Source organism: Pogoniulus pusillus, chromosome 4 (genome assembly GCF_015220805.1).
Source record: "Pogoniulus pusillus isolate bPogPus1 chromosome 4, bPogPus1.pri, whole genome shotgun sequence".
In the NCBI taxonomy this organism is placed as follows: domain Eukaryota; kingdom Metazoa; phylum Chordata; class Aves; order Piciformes; family Lybiidae; genus Pogoniulus; species Pogoniulus pusillus.
In genome coordinates this window covers 37,118,383-37,140,860 of record NC_087267.1, presented here as the reverse complement: position 1 = coordinate 37,140,860, position 22,478 = coordinate 37,118,383, and the positions used below count along the sequence as shown (strand labels likewise).

Sequence of the window (22,478 nt, the reverse complement as noted above, 5' to 3'; positions counted from 1 at the left end):
GTGTTTTCTGTATTACCTTTTACCTTGTATGTTTCTGTCTATAACTGTATATACTGTAAATATCTGCTTGTATATTGTGCTAAGCTGTAAATATAAGCTTCATTCATATTTCCAGAGCCAGCTGAGTCTTGTCTGGGTGATTTCTAAAGTGTGTGTGGGGCGGGGAACACCCAAACCATCACATGCATAAACATTAATGTGTTCCACTGATGTCAGTGTGGTTAGTCAGATTTCCTCAGCTCTGTGATAACATATGACATGTGGTAAAATCTAACAGTCACGAGGTGCAGCTCTCTGCGCTTACCTGCTCCTGGTGATCTCTGTTTCCTATTGTCCTGTTTCTCCAAAGGAACTTTCACCAAAGGCAGAAAAACCACCACGAGAGGGAAAAGTGCAAAAGCTGAGATATTTTACAACGAGGAGTCATAAACTTTTGTCATGAAATTGTGTCAATGGGTTTTCGTAGATTCCTAGGGTTTAGGTTAGAAGGGACCTTCAAGATCATCTAGTTCCAACCATCCTGGTTTTTTTTTTCTTTCTATTTTTTTTTTTCTTCCCCCAACCTGTCAGGAGAAAGCATTCTTTAAAAAAAAATAAAATCCATGGTTTTCCATTTATTATAGGACCTATTTTTTTATTACTTTTGAAATAATGCTGCTAAAGCTTTTGCTGATTTCTCTCCCTGCTGTTTATGTGTTGTAAGCATATGTGCTGCAAACTCCTTCCTCACTCCATGTAAAAAATGCTATATTTTTGAACCTGTTGCAATGCTACTCCAAGAATGGTTTTTATTCCTAAAAGTCACAGGAATCATAGAATCATAGAATCAACCAGATTGAATGAGACCTCCAAGATCATCCAGTCCAATCTAGCACCCAGCCCTAGCCAGTCAACTAGACCATGGCACCCAGTGCCTCATCCAGGCTTTTCTTGAACACCTCCAGGGACGGTGCCTCCACCACCTCCCTGGGCAGCCCATTCCAATGCCCATTCCAATGCCCATTCCAATCACTCTCTCTGGCAAGAACTTCCTCCTAACATCCAGCCTAGACCTCCCCTGGCACAACTTAAGACTGTGTCCCCTTGTTCTGTTGCTGGTTGCCTGGGAGAAGTGACCAACTCCCACCTGGCTACAGCCTCCCTTCAGGTAGTTGTAGACAGCAATGAGGTCACCCCTGAGCCTCCTCTTCTCCAGGCTAAACAACCCCAGCTCCCTCAGCTTGTCCTCATGGGGTTTGTGTTCCAGGCCCCTCACCAGCTTTGTCATCCTTCTCTGGACAATATTTCTGACATGCTGTTAGTCAATTAAAAAGTAAAAAAAAAAACACAAAAAAACCCACCAAAAAAACAAACAAAAAACAAACACAAAAGAGGATTTAATTGCGCCAAATCAAAGTACATACTAATGAAATAGATTTTGCAAACAACTTTCGGACAAAGAAGTTTAAAAAGATAATTTTTCTATCTTAAGCAAGTGCATGGTCTTCATTGCATTTGTTCTGTCAATTTTTTTTTAAGAACAGAACTGAATTTCACAACATCACTAAACTAGTACCTTATTACAAATCCTGTCAAAACCTTATACTGAATGAAGCTAAATTAAGTTGGAATCACATACCATGCTCACACGACTATTGAAAGAGGTTATCATAACTGATGTTATCACACTGAATACCTCAGGTTGTGTGCTGAGGGATTTTGCTTCCTCTTACAGATGCCTTACTGCATTTTGTTGCTGGGCTACACTGACAGATCACTTAAAACCAGTTCTGCAACCAGCCCTTTTTTCAGTCTTTGCTGCCATCCCACATTAATCTTACTTTAATGGATTTTATGTCAAGTTGCTCTGCTCTAGCTGTAAAAGTTAATTATAACAACAAAGCCTTTTTCATAGTTTGACAAAATTACCTCATTTTTGTGGCCAAATCTAAAGGATTTAATAGAGAAATTAAAATACAGGGGACTGGACAGGTTAGGAAATTGCTACAGGACTGTTGTCTGCTGGATTATTCCATGGGAACTGGCTCAGACTCATGGCCATTTCTCGATGAATGAACATCCCTCGCTGAGAATTGAGATGATGGTGGAGTCCTGTCTGTGTTTTTGACATGATGTTGAGAGGTGATTGCTTTTGCAGCTACATAGCCCCTTCCAAACATTTTGGATTGAACCTGGCAGCTCAAAATTCAAAGGTTTTCTTCCTATTTTGAAAATAGATTCTTTTTGACACAGTGGCCATATTTGTTCACAGTTTAGGTAGGAAAAAAGTAATATATGTATGGAGAAAGGATCCTGCTAGAAACAGGGCTGTGCACAGATTTCTGACAGAGAAACCTGAAGGATTTAGGTCTCGGGAGATGTATGGAGACTGAAGACATATTTGTCAAGCCACCATTGTTCAGTTTGGGGTTTAATGCCAAACATACTTCTGAAAACTGTCCCACTTTCCTAGTGAAATGTTTGCCTCGTTAATGCCTATTCCTCACACTAAGCCAGGGACTTCTCTCCTGCAATGTATCAGGAATTTGGCTGATGATGTTGCTGCAGTATGCTCTTTCTTCCTTCAGAACACTTCTATTCTCTAATTTCCAAGTTGCCAAGAGGAAGAAAATTCCATCCAGACATAACCACACATCTCTCAGCGTTCTGAAAGGTCTGAGAAAATCACATTAGTGGAGAGGAACAGGTTTGGTTTCTGAGTTTTGGATCAGCTTAGGCATCTCCAAGGATTTATGCTCCACTTGTGAATATTCAAAGTTTATGAAAGACAGGCCAAGACCATGGGTTTGATTGCCAGAAGTGTGTAATACCCCAAATCAGAAACATCTTTTGTCTTCAGTGCCTCCATACTTCACTTCCTTCCCTAATACATTACTTTTTAACATAACAACTGTGATACTTCGTTTTTGTCACTTATCTAGAATGCTAAAGATGTAGGTTCCACAGTTAGGGCTCAGGCTTCCCATTGTTTTTATTTCCAGCCATCAATGTCCAAACCTTTAGATAAATGAGTGAGAGAGGAACAAGCTCATAGCTGGAACTCTTATTAGCTTTTTGTGCACAGAGGTCAAGAAATACAGAAAACTGAGATTAAAGCATTCCTAAGTGGAGAAAACATGCTGCAAGCCTTCCGTTCTGTTCTATTAAGGACACTTGTTTCCTCAGTTGCCCAGTTACTCTCTCTGAGGGACAAGTATATTAGATTAAAATTAACAGTGTTGATAGATACACAATACCTTTAAGCATAGTCAGTAATGGAAAAGAGGTGTTAATTTTGGTTGTTGCTCTGTAAAGAGATAATAATCACCTCTTTTAAATTAAATAGGATGGGTAGATCATAAGCATTGTTTTGTGAGAAGTTTAATTTAAGTTGAGAATTAAGCTCTAATTTTACTGAACTTTTGTATTCACTTTTCTTCACCATATAATTAGTAATTTCAGTGAATCAAAATTATTGTTGTCTTTTTAGAATAAAGGCTTAAGAAACTGATAATTGCATCAGAGGTCAACATTTTCTTGCATGAGCTAAAATGTTGCTCCCAAGAAATACATCAAATTGTACCTCTAGGGCAGGGGAGGAAAGAGATCTCAGGCAGTGGAACCGAGATTTAAGCCTTGTCTGGTACTGAGAGGTTCATTTACGGTATTTCAGAGGTGTTAAGTACTGCAGATTAAGGTTGTGTTCCTCTTGTTATTTATTATATTAATAATATGTATTATTATATGCCATTAACATTCCAAATTACACTTGCCTTTCTTTGCTTTTGCCTCAGTCATAAATTGGTAATTCCTTAAACCCCACGTAATTTAATTCTGTTTTAATGTCTCTTACATTGAGACTGATCCATAGGTGATGCTCAAGGCCAAAGCACTGAAAAGCTGCAATGACTAGATTTCTGTTGTCATATATATTAGAGTATCACTGAGATATGCATAAAAATATTGTGCACCTTGTTTGTGTATGTCTTTTTGCTGGAGGTGTTCGAAAAAAGACTGGATGGGGCACTTAGTGCCATGGTCTAGTTGTTTGGACAGGGCTGGGTGCTAGGTTGGACTGGAGTTCTCTTCCAACCTGGTTGATTCTATGATTCTGTTGCCTCTACAAATATACATCTATGCATCTCTATCTAGGCATCTATGGTGCCACATCTATGTTGCATCTTAAAATGATGCAGGAGCGATACGTTCATATGATTTTTGGCAGATTTAGTTCATGAAAATCTCTAAAAATCTGCCGTCTTTGTATGCCACAAAAGCCTTCTGCAGGAACAGATCAGATTCTGCAGACTGGAAGATTTTTTTCCTCAGTTCAGAAAAGCATTTTGAAACAGAAAAAAAAAATGGTATGTTACTGAAATTGCAAGAAGTTACAACTAATTTTTAAACTTATTAGCCCATGTAATTGTTGTGTTACCAACATTAATTTACTAGTCTTTGCAAAATTAAAGAGAAACATGAGATATGATTTTAAGGAGAAGGAAATTTGCATAATTTACACATTATATTAAGATCATTGATCCTCAATATCAGTCTGACGTGACTCAAAACCAAACTGCTTAATAAATATAACAAGTTCTTAAAATACTTTCTGATTAAAATTTCCATTGCAAGATCAGTGAGTGACCATAATGCTTCTTATCCTTCAACAGCTGCTAACATCTCAATATTCTGTGGCCTGCATGCCACACATAGAATCTTAGAATCATGGAATCATAGAATCAGTAATTCCAATCCCCCTGCCACGGGCAGGGACACCCTACCCTAGATCAGGCCAACATCCACCTCTGCCTATCCATTGCTTTGAAAACAGTGTCTCTACATCACAATTCTGCTTTGCAGTCTGCCTCTGGTACTATTCTCTATGTCACTGTCTGAAAACAAGTTGACACAAAATTCTTTTATTAGCTCCATAACAGCCACAAGCTATCCCTTGTGCAAAGCATGTTCTCACCTTAAGGATTTGCCCAGGGAGGTGGTGGAGTCACTGTCCCTGGAGGTGTTCAGGAAAAGCCTGGATGAGGCACTTAGTGCCATGGTCTAGTTGACTGGCTAGGGCTGGGTGCTAGGTTGGACTGGATGATCTTGGAGGTCTCTTTCAACCTGGTTGATTCTATGATTCTGTGTTGTCTGAGACAGTGTAAAGGAGGGGTTTGAATCTGGGTTAGAAGTGAACTGTAATGAGGCTGATATAAAAATTATTAAATAGTTTGTTAAATATATAAAGAAAAATTCCCCAAACTTATTTACCATTAACACACAGATTCTATTATGTGCTTGGTAAAACTATTTTATGCAGAATGTATCTATAGAATCAGATTAAATTTAAAGGATTTAGGAAAGGTTTTAGAAAATTTAAGCAACTGGAGAGTCCTGCAGCACAATCTGCTGCTTAAATGTTAAACATAAACTTCCACAAACTTCAGAAAAGAGTTTGCTTACTCACTGGTCAGAGTCTCAATATTTGTAACCCAAAAGTCTATGTAGAAGCATAAATGAGGAAAATATAGTCCCAGCTACGTGGTGCCTTCCACGTGGTGATGATGTGGTTGGGCTTTGCTGCTCGTGTAGCTCAGATTGAGCAAGTTGTCTGAGAAGATCCACAGACACGAGGCAAATCCTCCATGGCTCTCAAGAGGTCATTGGAGTGGTCAGCCACCTGGGTGAAACAGGATCCAGGTTTATGGGCTGGAGCGGTCTAATCAGGTGCTGTGTATAGCAAAGGAGTCAGCCCTCGGGCTGGAGCGTTGGGCTGGCAGGCCCCGATGTTGCAACTCATTGCTAGGCTGCTGCTAGGCTGTTGCCTAGACTCGGCCAGAGTCAAACGGACTCAGGATGGGCTGAGCTCAAGTGAACGACTGTATCTCCGTGCAGGGCAAGCTTTCAGTCCCATGGCTCAGTGCAGAAGATGGGCAAGGTCAGGTCTTCCTTTCATGGAGGAGGCAAGTCCCCAGCTGCGTGCGGTGTAAAGGCACATAAGGCAAACAGGTAGTGGACAAAACAAAGGCAGCAGCAGCAAACAAATAAGTTGGCTAGGTTTTAAGCATTTTGACAAGTGTCTTTGACCAACAGCAACAGATAAGATCACCTCTAGAACCAATCCTAAGTTATTTAACAAACAAGTTGGCTAGGTTTTAAGCATTTTGACAAGTGTCTTTGACCAACAGCAACAGATAAAATCACCTCTAGAACCAATCCTAAGTTATTTAACAAACAAGTTGGCTAGGTTTTAAGCATTTTGACAAGTGTCTTTGACCAACAGCAACAGATAAGATCACCTCTAGAACCAATCCTAAGTTATTTAACAAACAAGTTGGCTAGGTTTTAAGCATTTTGACAAGTGTCTTTGACCAACAGCAACAGATAAAATCACCTCTAGAACCAATCCTAAGTTATTTCACCAAAAAAGGGAGACGCATGTGTGTGGCCATCAATCTAGTCCTTTATCCATCTACTGCTCCACCCATCAAACCCATGTTTTACCACCTTGGATGCCAGGATGTGGTGTGGGACAATGTGAAAGGCTTTTGCTGAGGTCCAGGTAAATGCCATCAGTTGCTCGCCCCTCATCTATTAATCCTAGAATCATTAATGTTGTGACCTGTTCATAGATTAGTGCTGCAAGTCCTCCTGTCTGTGGGTAGTAGAGCTCACTGCGATTGCAAGTTCAGACTTTTTGAGGACAGTGCTTTGTTCTTTGTGCTGGGTCTCAGTGGACAGGTGGCTCTGAAGTCCTGAGTAGCTGTCTATTTTTGTTGTTGTTGTTAAATTTTTAATTTCTATTTCCCTAGTCTTGCTCCTCTACTCAGAGCCTCAGTCACCCTCCAGTACTTTTCATTCAATTACAGCAATTTTACTGAGCATAAAATTTCCCTAGTTTCCCAGAATTTTCTTCCTGTGAACTGATAAATTAGTCATTTTGACCATAAATATACAATAATAGGGGCATCCAGTTTAAACTCTTTACAAGACATTTCCGGAGAGAGCTGCCCTTTGGCTCCTGTCAAGTAATGAAGAAATGACCCCAGCTTCTGATCCCTCAGCTTGCTCAGTCTTGACAGCTAAAAGTAATTTCTGTGCCTTCAAGCTTATAGTTCTTCATTAAAATGCTAATACAATTCAGTTAGAAATCCAATTTCTGATTTTTATTGTTTCTTGCTACTGGGGTGGGTGTGTGTTTGTGTGGTTGTTGCTGTGAAAGAGCAACACTTGTGCAAGAACAAATGCAGATCGATTTTTCCATAGCTTTTTCTCAACCTGAAGTGCTGAGACAAGCAAACATGTTTCCATTACTTAACTAAGCAAACAATGGCATATAAATCATAAAGGCAGCTGGACCAAGGTGGCATTCTCATAAAGAGCCAGATTTCTCATGAAGGACAGTTTAATGGGCTGCTGCCAGTGAAATGTCTGCGGAGCTGGTAATTGCAGGAGGGCACACAAAAACTGGTGCTACAAAGGTGTCATGTGAGATCTGAGGAATAGCCCCACAGCCAAGACAACTGGAAAAATGAGATTGGGAAAGGTGTGTGCTTTAATAATTTATTTCTTGAGTCTGATTGTTTTAAATAAAAATCTAAGTTTTTATTTTTAGCTTGTTCACGTTGGCTGCAAGATCAGAGAAAAGTTTTTAGCCGTGCTTTTATTTTGATCATGTTTATGCTGTGGCTTTGTTTCTCCTTTGATCATGCTTAAGCATGCTTCAGACATGCTTGTTTGATGTATGCTGTTTTTTAAAGCACTCTTCCACATTGTGTTTTTACAAAGCAATGAATCATTGCAAAATACTTGCTGTCAAATTATTTTTTTTAATTAATTTTCTCAAAACATGAGACTGCTTTTAAACAAGAAAGTGTTGAACTGTTGTAGCAGCATTTCTGAGTGCCTCACAGATTGCAAACAGTTTTAGGGTAGCAGAATACCCAATAATTCATACACAGAAATTTGAAGTCATCCCATCTATCCACAGTAGGTGCAGTGCACCACCTTCTCCAGTTGCCACTGCCAGGTGTGGGTCAAACTCTTGCTTTTCGTTCAGCAAAACTTCTTTGAAGATCATCCTGGCATTTCTTTTATGGCTGCTGGAATGTATGAAATAGGTCAGCCCTGACTGAATTATTTTAAACTTCCCATGGGGATCCCTTGATACCGAGCCTGTTTAATTTTGCAGGTTAAGGCAGAGCAGTCTCAATACTTGAACATACACATTCATGGATGACATTCTTTCTTCTGCTGCTCGAGTGAGCAATTAGGAAAGTCGAGGAGAAGTACTTCGTCTGTGGACATCTCCCTACTTTTTCTCAAAGAAGATCTATAAAAAAAAATATGCTGTGTAGTCCGTGGAGAGGGCTGTGTTGCGTGACTGCTGGCCATCTGGCTGATTGATTCAGCATGACCCTTAACAGATAGTTGTAAGCATGGTCTGAAGCCCTGGAGTTAAATGCAAGTGTGCATCAAGCCTCAGGCAAGTCAAACAGCACCTCTGCTAATGAAACAACAAAGAGCATACTTCAGATCCCTAGTTCACACCACCCACTTCTTAGCTTTATAACCTATTTCTCTCCCGCTCTCCACACACATAATTAGGATGTTGCTTTAATGGTAATTATATTAATTTTGAACAGAAATTAGTACTTCTCTATGCAAAAAAAAACCCCACGTGTAGCCTGTTCTTCCTTTACTTGTTTCGTTGTGTAAACATAGATTGGTTATATGGACAAGAGGGAAAACCCAAACACTACCAGGTGACAAGAGCAAGGGACCTACAGTGTGAAGAACCATTCTTTTATTGACTAAAACATCCATTTAACTGAATGGTGAAACAACCTGAGGTTTGCTTAGTAGCAAACACCAGTGTTACTCAACAGAAACTCTTGTATGATGTACAATGAATGCATTTTAATATGAATCTGTGTGACCACTTTAATTTGAGTGATGTAGTTAGGATTATTAATAACTAATTGAAAATTTGAATTCATCCCAGATGAGCACTGGTAAGAAATATATGAAGTGCATATTCATAAGCACTCTGGCTATGGTCTTAGCTGTATTTGCCTTTCTCACACTTCTCTCCTCAGACCACCCTGACATAATTAGTTGAAATACATAGCTCTTTTTAACATATTCTTGAACCATTTTTCTATCATTTTGGTAACAGCCCTGCTTTAATACTAGACTCTTTTTATTGTTTCTAGGTTCAACCAAAAAATTATGAAAAGGAAAGAAAATAATTATAATAATAATATGCTAGACGAGGGCGAGTTTATATAACCTATTCTTTATCAGCAATATCATTGACCCAAATGGAACACCCCCCAGTAGTATCTTTGTAAACCAATGTAAAGTTAGATTTTGTGATGTCTGATAATGTGGTGATTTATTTGAGAATTTGATACCTCATGATTTACAAAACCCATTGCACTAGAAAGAAATCCTTCAACTATTTGGGGAAGTTTTGGTTGAAGTATTTTTTCTTAACCTTTTAGTTAAGACTTTAAGACTGCAAAAAGTGTGTATGCAGACAAGAAGTTCTGCAGAGCCAGTAGCCCTGAATAGTGTCTACTACCTCATTGCTGTCTACACGTACCTGAAGGGAGGTTGTAGCCAGGAGGGGGTTGGTCTCTTCTGCCAGGCAACTGGCAATAGAACAAGGGGACACAGTCTTAAGTTGTGCTGGGGGAAATATAGGCTGGATGTTAGGAGGAAGTTCTTGCCAGAGAGAGTGATTTGCCATTGGAATGGGCTGCCCAGGGAGGTAGTGGAGTCACCATCCCTGGAGGTGTTCAAGAAAAGACTGGATGAGGCATTTAGTGCCATGATTTAGATGACTGGATAGGGCTGGGTACTAGGTTGGACTGGATGATCTTGGAGGTCTCTTCTAACCTGGTTGATTCTATTCTATTCTATTCTATTCTATTCTATTCTATTCTATTCTATTCTATTCTATTCTATTCTATTCTACTCTAATGAGTGCCCTCTTTCTCAATATATCCTTCCACAGGTTGTGATGTAGACTTTCTTCCAGCTGTAGCTTTCTGTCTCTAGTGATACAAATTCCATTCAAAGCCCTGGTAGGTCATATATAAAATAGATATTTACCATGGTACAGTATAGTTCAGATATAATTTATCTTGATCCTCATGTCAGTGTATCTTGAAGAGGATTAAATACATGCTAGAAACAAATTACAGTATTAGTTTATGATATGGGGTTGTGGGTTGAAAAGCTTAAGCTGCTTACAGGTTTTTGATGGTTTCAGATACTTCTGAAAACAGGTAATGGAAACAGTTCCACAGAGATCTGTTCTGTGGTCTCTGCTGTTCGACAGTGGGTCCATAAATAACTTGAAAAAGTGGTTGAGCAGCAGGATGAGAAATTTTTTTCACATGGTACAGAGTTATTCAGCATACTGAGACAAAGGAAGGCTGTGAAAAATTACAAAAGACTCTTATGCAACACGGTAGCTAAGCAATCAGATGACAAATTAAATTATTCTTGATGAATGATAAACCATGGGGAAAAACATGAGGAAAACAGGCCTATCTTCACATATAAAATGATGGGCTATGAATTGAGTCTTTGCAATGGAGAGGCTTTTGACACAAAGTTCCATTAAAAAAATCAGATTACTACTTAAGGAACTGATAAATCCATATTAAATGCTAGACATCAATAGAGGAAAAAAAGACAAAACCCACAAAAACCAAAACCAAACTGACCAAATGAAAAAAACCCAGAATAAAAAAAAAAAAAACACAACCCCCCCAGAAAATTCAACAAAGAGCACTGCTATAGTCCTTGTATAGATGCACAATTAATCTACACCTTAATTCTGTGTGTGAAATAGAAAGGAAATAGAAGGAATCAAGTGATGTGAGGAACAAAATCTAGATGGATACTGTGAACCCTGGAAATTTGCATGGGTTCAAGAATAGTGCAGAGAGATAACTGGATACAAAAACTATTGAGTTACTAAGCACATAGAAGGCCACTAAGCTCCAGGAAGCAGCTAACTGAAAACAGATAGAAGAACTGAGATTATTTTGCCATGGACAGGGACACCTCTCAAATAGATGGCTGCTCAAGGCCTCTCTTCGCCGAGAGAGTGATTTGCCATTGGAATGGGCTGCCCAGGGAGGTGGTGGAGTCACCATCCCTGGAGGTGTTCAAAAAAAGACTGGCTGAGGCACTTAGTGCCATGGTCTAGTTGATTGGATAGGGCTGGGTGCTAGGTTGGACTCGATGATCCTGGAGGTCTCTTCCAACCTGGTTGATTCTATGATTCTATGATAGTGAAACATACCAGCTGAAGTATCTGTAAAACACAGTGATGAGGCAGATTCACCACTGGTAGGAATTCACTCCCTAATCTTCTTTTCCACCATTCTTTACACAACTGATCAGGCTGTCTGCATTTATGTTTTTTCATTTGTTGGTGTATGCTACTTATGCAGAGTGACAATATTGTCACTCTAATTATCAAGAAATAAATGTTTTCTATTAATAACTACAAATGAAGTGTTTCAACAGCTTGAGTAGAAACTCACAAATGCATTTCTTTTCTGAAGAGGAGGCAAAATTGTTGGGGTTTGGATTATCATAATGCAGAAGTAGAAAATATCTATAAAAACCTGTAAATTTGGGGCTCTTTTTCTTTTTACAGTAACACATTAATCCTTTCCTGCATGTAAAATGTTTTCTGTATATATCCTTCCTTACTGCTAAATTTAGGAATATTATATTTGTCTCAATAATTCTCTGATTTTATCTGTGTAGTATACAGAAAGACTATTGACCAAAGCCAAAACATGTAAAGAAATGAAAAAAAATGTCAGTAATAAATGTATGGAACTAGGATGTCATGCTGTGATGTTATGTATAACCACTTGTAAAGATATTTCATGAATATTTAATTGCTTCAACAATAAAATTAACATCTGTTCATTAAATATCTGTAGCAAACACCTCTATGTGTCTTTAGGCAAGAGGAATGTAAATACCTGTCAGATGTTGATGATGATGTACTTATGTGAGTATCCTTACCATTTGATGCAAGAGTTGATTTTTGGGAAGTAAAACCACAACTCATTCGTCTAAGAAAGGTGAATCATTCAGCTGACAGAATATTAACATGCTCAATGGCATTGTCTCCACAGATCCTAGATTTGTTAGTGCTCACCTGATACCAGAAAGCGACAATCCAGAAGATGACAAAATCTATTTCTTCTTCCGTGAAAACGCAATTGATGGAGAGCACACTGGAAAAGCCACTCATGCCAGAATAGGGCAGATCTGCAAGGTAAAGTGTCTTCTTTGTGTGAGATTGAATACACTTTCAGGATGCTTTGTGAGTGACTTTAGAAACTCTATTTTGTTGCCTGCATACTCGTCAGTAATAACACTGATACTGTACTAAAGTAGAGATCATCCCAAATAAAAAATAGTTAGGGGGTAACATACTCAAAAGTTCACTATTCAAGGAGATAACATACTCAAAAGTTCACTATTCAGTTATTCTCTGTGGAAGCTTGAAAAACTACAATGCTTTGTGGAAAAACTCATAGGTGTCTGAGGTTTAGAATGTCTGCAAAGGAGAGAATCATTTGCAGGAAATGTGATACTTCCAGTTAGACCAAAAACATCTGAAGAATTTACTTTTTAAAGGAATGTTAATACCTTTCCATTCCCACATTTGTGAAAATCTTTAAAAGAGAGGGAAAGGAAGATTTAACTAAACAGTTGGTTAAGCATAGATGTAGAAATAGGCATTTATAAGACCCTTAATGACTGCAGATCGAATCATTCATCCACAGTCATAAATTGTCATTGAATGATTTTCACCTTTAAGATAATCAAGTCCAGCCATTATCTAACTCTACCATGTCCCTCTGCTCTACATCTAATGCATGTCTTAAGGCAAAAATCCTCTCCAGGCCTAATGTCCAAACATTTTTCTGACAGACTTTAAAAAATATTTCTACAAATTGAATTATATCAATAAAATTGCAGTTTTCACAAAAAATGATGTTTCTAATAAAATTTCATGTTAATTTATAAGCACAATTTAAATTTATCAACCCAAATCCAGAGGTAGAGGCTTGAAAACCAATTATAGAGTTCTTGGTGCACTTCATTAAGTTTTACATCTATACAAGAGATACTTTGGTGCTACCCAGTTAAGAATAAACCCCTCCAGCTTTATGAGGACAGAGCAGCCTGGGAGCTCACGAGTAAAATATTCTGCTTGTTTGTCTTTCTTCAGCATTACTTATACATTACAACATATAAAAAGCTCTGGGTTTCTTTGTTGGGTTTTGTTATGGGTTGTTTGTTGTTGTTATTATTGTTTGTTTTAATAATATGCTACTATCAAACATGTTTCAATTCATAGAATCATAGAATCAGCCAGGTTGGAAGAGACCTCCAACATCATCCAGTCTAACTTAGCACCCAGCCCTAGCCAGTCAACTAGACCATGGCACTAAGTGCCTCATCCAGTCGTTTTTTGAACACCTTCAGAGATGACAATGAAAGCAATTCAGAATTAGTGTCTTCAGCCACATAATAATGCTTTTGCATGTAGAAGGCAACGTCTTTTTTCTGTTTTCTATAAAGTAGTATCTTGTGCTTCTTTACTGTATTTTCTCTGTACTTGATACTTCAAACAAAAACTGTAACTAGATCTGTGGCCTCAAGCTGCAACTGGGTAGGTTTAGACTAGATATTAGGATTTATTTTTTTCACTGAAAGAGTGGTCAGGCATTGGAATGGACTGCCCAGGGAGGTGGTTGAGTCACCGAGCCTGGATGTGTATGAAAGTCATTTTGATGTTGTGTTTGGGGATATGGATTACAGTGCACCTTGTAGGGTAGGGTTATTGGTTGAATTTGGTGACCTTGAGGATCTTTTCCAACCTGAATGTTTCTGTGATTCTATGATTAATGCAAAACACTTTTGTTATTAGAATGACTTTGGTGGACACAGGAGCCTTGTTAACAAATGGACAACGTTCCTCAAAGCACGTCTGATTTGTTCTGTGCCAGGACCCAATGGTATTGACACACACTTCGATGAACTGCGTAAGTGGCAGAAATGACTTTGAATGCAGGAATATTCTCAGGTATTATCCATATGAATTTAACTTACTTTTCTTTTTTGTCTCTTGTTATTGTTGCAGAGGATGTGTTCCTAATGAACTCAAAAGACCCTAAGAATCCAATAGTCTATGGAGTGTTTACAACTTCCAGGTATAGAACGTATCATTTTACTTGCATGGACACTTGGGTGGCTGCTGATTTTAAAGAGGTCTCTGTTACAGATGTTTTTAAGACACACAAAATTTTCTTAACCTTTGAACTGAGAAGTCAGTGGCAGTGAGAAGTAATGAATTAGGTTTGTTATGTGCAATGTACGTCATCACTCTAAAGCTAGCAATCACAAAGACTGTCAGTTTCCCAGGCTGTTCTTGCTTTTGAATTGACTTTTTATAGTGGAGATCAGAATGTGTAGCCCTTTCCACACAGACATGGAACAATAACACAAGCATAAGTATGCTTGCTTGGGGGAAAGAGTGAAATAGAAAATCTATGGTGTGAGAAATTTGTTAAGTAGGTATTGCTAAAAAATATTGCTGAAGTCTGAGAATTTGAACTGTCTTTCAAAAGTTCTGCTATTGAATCACATCTAACTGTGACTCGGATGTTTTGGTTTCATTGTACTTTCACCAAGAACAAAAATTATACTTGCAGCTTTGGCCTGAAGAAGGTTTGCAGTGCTTGTTTCATTGCCACATTTTTTCTATGAAAAACAAAAGATTTAGTTTCTAAACAGAAAGAATGTCCCTAGTGAAAACTAGGCATAGAGAAGGTGATTTACAAGTCTGTACTGTCTTCTGTAAGAAATCTCAAGGTAAGAAACACCACCAAAGTTCATCTGCGTGCTTCCCAAATGACAGAAGAGACTGACGAAAGAAAAATAGAAACATGTGAAGTGTAAGAAAGAATTGAATAGTCCTCTAGGGACAGCTCTGTGGAAGTTCACTCAAATTGGGGTTTGGCCCTTCTGGGGACAGTGTGTCTGAAACTGTGGAATAGCAGCCATCTGCTTAGGAAAATGTCTGAGAGATTGTATCAGCTATGCTGAACTTTTCCAGAAGGTGAGTTAGGATTGCTCTGAGAGCATGTCAGGGTTTTGATAATCAGCACATGCAATAAATTGGAAAGCAACAAGCTGCTATTCCCATGGCTCTCTCATTCAGTTAAACCAACTATTAAAGAATCTGATTTTATTTCTTCTCCCCTCATTTTTAGTAATATCTTCAAGGGATCAGCAGTGTGTATGTACAGCATGACTGATGTGAGGAGGGTATTTCTTGGACCCTATGCCCACCGAGATGGCCCAAACTACCAGTGGGTTCCCTACCAGGGGCGAGTGCCATATCCACGTCCAGGAACAGTAAGTACCTTAAGAAATAAAGTAATCTAAAAAGTGAAATCTATGGAAAATGCTTTCACACCTTACATGATCTGCGAGCTGACATCCAGGGAAGAAACAGGACAAGATACTAGAGTTGATAGCATGGCAGAAGGGAAAGCTAACAATTCCTCCAGATCCAAAATGGACTGATTTTTTTGTAACGTATGGAAATAAAACAGTAACTTCATTTGGATTTTCATTTTGGCATTCATAAAAACAACTTCAGCAGAAGTTTGAACAGTGGCTGGAGAACTTTACTGAAAGTCAAATGTTTAATGAATTACTCTCCATTATCCCTGCATTGGAATTTGTCTTTGTTCCAAATATTGGCTGATCCATTCTTGGTGAGCATGAACAAAAAGCAGAGCATCTGCTTGACTTTCAATTACTCTCTAGTACAGTAAGACAGACATTTCTTCCATGTATGATAGAGTGACTATGATAATTTCTAAATTTCACTGGCATTTAAAAAAATTATGCTTCTACCTGTTACTTTGTTTCTACTTTATGAATGACTGAAATATCAGTGCATGTAAGGCATCCATATTTACAAATCCCTAGTGATGTCATCACATTCCAGAAACTTTTAACAGCCTCTGAAATTACTGATAGTCTAACAAGACAGGATATCTATGAAAAAAAGATTAATTATATATATAGGTGTAGCTCCTTAGCTAGCACAAATCAGTTTGGCCCATTTAAATTCTGGAAAATCACTGCTAAAAATTAAATTCTCTTCCAACCTGGTTGATTCTACAATTCTATGAAATATATGTGTACACATGTATACATATAAGCATAAATAATATATGGGTCTATAGTAATCTTTTAAAAATCTCCTTAAATGCAAAGTATAAAAACAAACCAGAAATAACAATGATCCTTTCTTTTAAATCATCAGATTTTTATTTTTCCCTGGTATGTTTTGAAATTGTTCTTTCAAACATGATCTTTCAACTGATATCCAAGAGTTAAGACAATATATATTATCAGACTAATGAAAATTACTTCATCTAAGTAAAAGAAAACAGTGAGTCCCTGACAGCCAGATTCCTCAGCCCTCTTCACTTTCTCATTATGACTGCTAAAGAGATTCCTAATTTTTTCCAGAGTTTTAATGCAAGCTGTGCAGCACAGGACAGCATAGAAGAAGTTTGATTTCTTATTTAATGCTGAACTTTTTTTCCTTCCTGTTTTTCTTTTAATTACTATAGCTAATGCTGCTATGTCAGAGGTTCTTTTTGAGTCTGTGTTGTTTTACATCCCCAAGGAAAATGTGAATGTGTAGATAAATTTGGTATGTCTTATGTTCTTTTCAGTTTGACAGAATAAAGATAATATTTCTTATTCTCTTTATTTGTATTTCTCTTTTATTCCAGTATTGATTGACCTTTCTAAACAAAATCAAATAATAGATACTATGCAAAAATTCAAACAAAAAAGACTGTTACATGTTTCTGTTACAGAAATAGCCTAAGATTAGTTCCCAATCTGCTATACAGTGGCTCTGTTACATTCATTCCTTCGCAGAGGCCTGAAACAGCTCTATTGATATTCTGAATACACAAATCAAATATTTGCTCTAGGGACTGACAACACAGCTCAGAGCCTGTGGGTTATTCCAAGACTTGTTTGAGAGTCTTGAACTGAGATCCATAAAGCGGAAGAATAACTTGATCAAAATCCTAAGAACAAGCAGAAAAGCAGGGACCCAAATCCAACCCCTCAGTGGCTAAGTGGCCTTCTTCAAAGCAGGGAAATGCAGTTAAGTTACATGCACTTTCTCTTCTGGCTTCTTTCTCACAATGGATTTGATCCTTACAATTTCTCTGTAACATACTAAGATTCGCAAAGAAAGTGGACAGTTGTTTAGATTTCATTGTAAATCTTTTCCTTGCCTAAGGGAAAATTATCAAATTCTATGTAGCCCTGCAATGTCATCATGTAGTGCAAGAGGCTATGCCACTGTAAATAATATGAATTAAAGAGTGACTCTAATCCTGGTGTCCACCACTTTAAAAAGCATGTTTTTTTCCCTTCACAGTTGCTAAACTCATTCTATTCTATTTTAGAATAACACTGACTTGTAAAATTAAAGACTTTTCTGTCTAAATAGAAGATTTTTATTTCTAAAGTGATAAAGCTGGATGTATTTTAAACGTTTTGAAGAACTGTTGGGAACACAGCAGAGAGGTTTTGAAGTTTCCTTAGTTGGCAGACTTGGGGCATCCTTTTCCAAGAGACACAGAAAGGGAAAGAAGAAACAAAACCTGAGCTTCCTACTGTGACTCAGTTCCAGATCTCATTGCAGTTAAACAGTGCTGAATTATCTGAGAAATTAAATATGTGAGATGCCATTAAGCTTTTTGAGCATCTGGTGTCTTTCCCATAATGTGTAAAGAAAACAGAAAGTTAGTGGTCCTTCTGAGAAGTCAGAGTACTGTAAACAATTCTGCATCAACTTTATGTTTAATCTCATCCTGAGTTCACATCTGACTTTCTGTGAATTCAGCTTCAGAGCTCAAATTTTTTCTGCTTCATGGTACCAAGAGTCTGTTTTCAGTTATGACCAAAGCAATTTTTGTTCTTACCAAAATGCAGCTATAGATTTATTCTGTTGGATTTTCTAATAGCCCAGTTAGTATATAGACTAGTTAGCTCCTTCTGACTGATCAAAAGCCCAGACATAGCACACTGGGAACTAGCATGTGGAAGAGGATGTTAAATGCAAGTATTCCTTGACTCTGAATCCAACATCAATCTCATTTCTCCAAGCTTTTTCAGGATGTTCATATTGATGCCTCTCTTTTGACACCTGAACATTTTCGATGTCCTTGCTACTGGTGGAACTGGTTAGGTATATAAACATGAAATCTATTGATGCACCCTAACAATATGCTTGACCTAGACCTACCAATAGCAAAAACAGTCCTGTCCTACTGTTAACATGAAGGATGCCTTTGTTGTGTATCCTGGTTTTGTGACCTTAACGTAAGTAAACATGATACAAATTTCCTCCTCAGGACAGCTATTCTATTCTATGCTATGCTATGCTATGCTATTCTATTCTATTCTATTCTATTCTATTCTATTCTATTCTATTCTATTCTATTCTATTCTATTCTATTCTTTCCATTCCACTCCATCTCTACTTTTATGTAGTTGGACTATGGATGGGCTAAATGTCACATAATGAGCGTGTCCATTTTCCTCCACTGAAAGTTTCCTAAAGTGGGGTGAGGTAAATGTGAGCCTGATCTTAGTCCAGGTAATGCACTTTAAACTTCAGATGTAAACACATAGTTACTGTTTTTTTCATTACTATTATTCCCCGACAAGCAGGTTATCCAAAGAGTACTGGCTCTCAAAACTGGAAGCTCTGAGCTCCAGTTCTGCCTCTCAGAACTGGAAATCCCATTTAAACACACAGAATTATGTCACTAATTCTAATTTTATGACTTTTCTGCACAAAATACTTCGTGGTCAACACTGCTACAATTAAAATCCTGTGATGCAAAATGAGCCAGAAAGTAAATGTTCAAGCAATCGAAACACAGCTGAAGTTCATTTACTTAAAATTGAATTGAATATTCATTAGCTGTTTTTTTGCCTGTTTGCCCAGCTGCAATTAACAATACTTAGTTCTTGTGTAGTGATTTTTATATTTAAAGCACTTTACATATATTATCTAATTAATCTCAGTAATTAGTATTGAACCGTATTTAGCATATTAATGAAGATGCAAGGCAAACTTAAAATTGAAAGTACAGAATTTGTAACATAATTTTTGAGACAGTTAGGCTGATGATTATAGAAAGCTTATCTGATTTTCTCTTTTCAATATTTCTGTATAAGAGAGCAAGAACATATGATAATAAAAAGGCTGAATAATGTTGGCACAATAAAGTGGATAACTCCCATACTGTCTGCATAGTCTGCAGCACATGCATCATGCATTTATCAACTGGTCTTCCTCACTCCCTTTCTCCCTTCCATACCTTGTAATGGAATAGAATATGAATTTGCTTACTAACAAATATGCTGAAAAGAGACGATTTGCACTTTATATATCTGTGCTGGAAGCAGCCCTTTGCTGAATGTAACTACTCTTTTTGGCAACGTTGATTTTTTTAATTTCATTTCTGATGAATTATTAATAAATTGGATCAAGGTGATAGCAAAGTCAATTGATTTCTTCTGCAGAGCATACTGCAAGGTCTGGATGCTTGGCTAATAAGATGTCCTCTAGATTTTCAATTTAATTGGAAGATATTCTATACGTGGATGTAAAGGGCAAATTATCTAGGGTATTTTAGCATCAGCTATTTATATTTCAGGTTTGAATGCCACAAGCAACTATTGTCAACTGAATTTGAGAGTTTTAGATGTCTTCAATAGGTAGTTGAACACATTAAGGATGTGAGACACCAAGTTTACCTAATATCTTTTAACTGCTGATATCACAGTATCACAGTATTACACAGTATCACAGTATCACCAAGGTTGAAAGAGACCTCATAGATCATCAAGTCCAACCCTTTACCACAGAGCTCAAGGCTAGACCATGGCACCAAGTGCCACGTCCAACCTTGCCTTGAACAGCTCCAGGGACAGCAACTCCACCACCTCCCGGGCAGCCCATTCCAGTAGCCAATGACTCTCTCAGTGAAGAACTTTCTCCTCACCTCAAGCCTAAATTTCCCCTGGCGTAGCTTGAGGCTGTGTCCTCTTGTTCTGGTGCTGGCCACCTGAGAGAAGAGAGCAACCTCCCCCTGGCCACAACCACCCCTCAGGTAGTTGTAGACAGCAATAAGGTCTACATATAATGCCATTGTAGCTCATTCTTTCATCCATTCAACATCACTAATATAGCACTAATGCTTACTTTGAAGTAACCTCTACTTCTTAAGAAAATAGTCACCAATTCAACAGAAGACATGAGGGCAAACAGTGGTGATTAGCCAAAATCCTTGAGCCCACTCATGGGGACAAGCAGTAGGTGAAAGTGGAGGAATATTTTTGTGGATACCCAAGCCATGGTCTTATCTCCACTTCTCAGCTTCTACAATTTACTCACATTGGCAGAACGGGAGCAGAGAATTCTCTGTTTCTTGTAGATTAGAAGCAAAACTCTCAGGCCTACTCATGGCAATATAAGGGGGCAAAGGGACTCTCTTACTGTGTTATGGTTATCAGCGTAATCTAAAGAGAACTATAACTTTTCTATTACTTTACAGCACATGACAGTCAGGACTTGTTTCAGTTTTTTAGCAAGACTCATCTAACCTAACTGTACACGTTGACAGTATGAGCAGCAACGTTCACAAGAGGCTTTCTTTAGAATCATTGGAGAGAGAAGAGATACATTTCAGGCATGACTTGGTTTGATTTAGTGTAACAGGATCTGTGTTATTGGGACTATGTGGATGACACAGGCTTATTGAGGCAAGTAAGAGTTTGAAAAGTGAGTAGGACAGGGAATTATCCCAGCATTTAAGGTTTTGATTCCTAGGGGAGGAGTTGATTTCCAGTCAGCTTCTGAAGACAACATTTTGAAACTAAGATGATGGCATTTTAATTAATTTCCATGTGTACAATTGTGTACAAACAAAGACTAAAATTACTTGTCTTGCATTGAAATAGTTTAGATAATTCAGGATATCTTTCTTTTGCCAATTATAAGTTGATAATTGTCATTAAATGACTATAAATGCATTTGCACTGAGTTACAGTTTTAAAAGAAAAAGAGAGAGGCTTTTAGTGACAGAATTAACTTTTGCTGAAATACTGAGATCCTCTGTCATACATAATTATAGACTGCACTAATTGGGATGATATGAATGAAATGGATTTTTAATGTGATACCAGTGATCAATAATAGATTGAAAATCCTTTTCCATTTTATTTTCAGTGTCCCAGTAAAACATTTGGAGGCTTTGATTCCACCAAGGACCTTCCTGATGAAGTTATAACATTTGCAAGAAGTCATCCAGCCATGTACAACCCAGTATTCCCCATCAACCACCGTCCAATCATGATCAAAACAGATGTGGATTACCAGTTCACACAGATAGTAGTAGATCGAGTAGATGCAGAAGATGGCCAATACGATGTGATGTTCATTGGCACAGGTGAGAAGTTCTGAATTGACACTCTATGCTCCTCCAGGAATTATGGAGACATAGATCAAATAAAAGTTCATACTCTGATTTATGTCCTAGTAAATTCCTGTAAAAATTTGTGGCAGCACACAGAACTCTGCATGTGGGGAGGACTTTGTTACATACATTCACTGTGGCTGGTTCAAGTCATGGCCTGCATAACTTAGTTCCTTAGGATCTTCTCCACCTGGATTAAGGTCATAGTACTTTCTTTTCAACTGCTGTTGTTAGGAAATTTTGTTAGAAATATGTTGTCTTATTAATTTATCACTTTGAGGTACCCATTTTGAAATGTAGCATGAGAAGTATTGACATAAACAAAGCAAATATCCAGGTATGAGAAATGTCTTGTGTGCCTTTCAAGTATTGTCTTAAGATGCTCAGCTCTTTAGCCATATAAGTGAATTGTTTTAAGATGAAGGTATCTGCCACATATAGTGTGTTATGAGGATTTGGTGTCAGAAAAAGAGAGAGAAATCACAGTGGCCAAAAATTAGCTGATAAGCATTTGCCTAGGTTCAGGGTTTCAGTACTGTGCTGTTTACCAGTTGGTGGAACTGCATCTTCACCAAAGAATTTCCATTTTTTGACTAGTTTCAGTTCTATGAGTAAGAGTATTTTCAACTTCTACTGAACATAGTTTTTAGTAATTAGACATTGACATCATGAAGTCAAAACATATCAAACCAAAACCCCACTGTTTATTTTCAGCTTTGAACCAAAAAATACCTGATTGGCTGCCTGTCTTATAGTATCCAGTTTTAGACTTGTTCTAAGTACAGTTCTGATGCAGTAGACCTGGGGTCAGATTTCCAAAGCAATAAATCTCAAGGTCTCTTTTCTGCT

General features: G+C 37.8%; 1 protein-coding gene across 1 annotated transcript in view; it reads left to right on the top strand.

Moving 5' to 3' along the window:
- Positions 1–22,478, top strand: part of SEMA3A (semaphorin 3A) — a 185,647-nt gene that overhangs the window by 134,696 nt on the left and 28,473 nt on the right. The window contains exons 7-11 of the mRNA XM_064142584.1: positions 12,153–12,295; positions 13,961–14,075; positions 14,174–14,243; positions 15,306–15,450; positions 21,383–21,602. Coding sequence (XP_063998654.1) covers positions 12,153–12,295; positions 13,961–14,075; positions 14,174–14,243; positions 15,306–15,450; positions 21,383–21,602 — 693 coding nt within the window. The remainder of the gene's footprint in view (positions 1–12,152; positions 12,296–13,960; positions 14,076–14,173; positions 14,244–15,305; positions 15,451–21,382; positions 21,603–22,478) is intronic.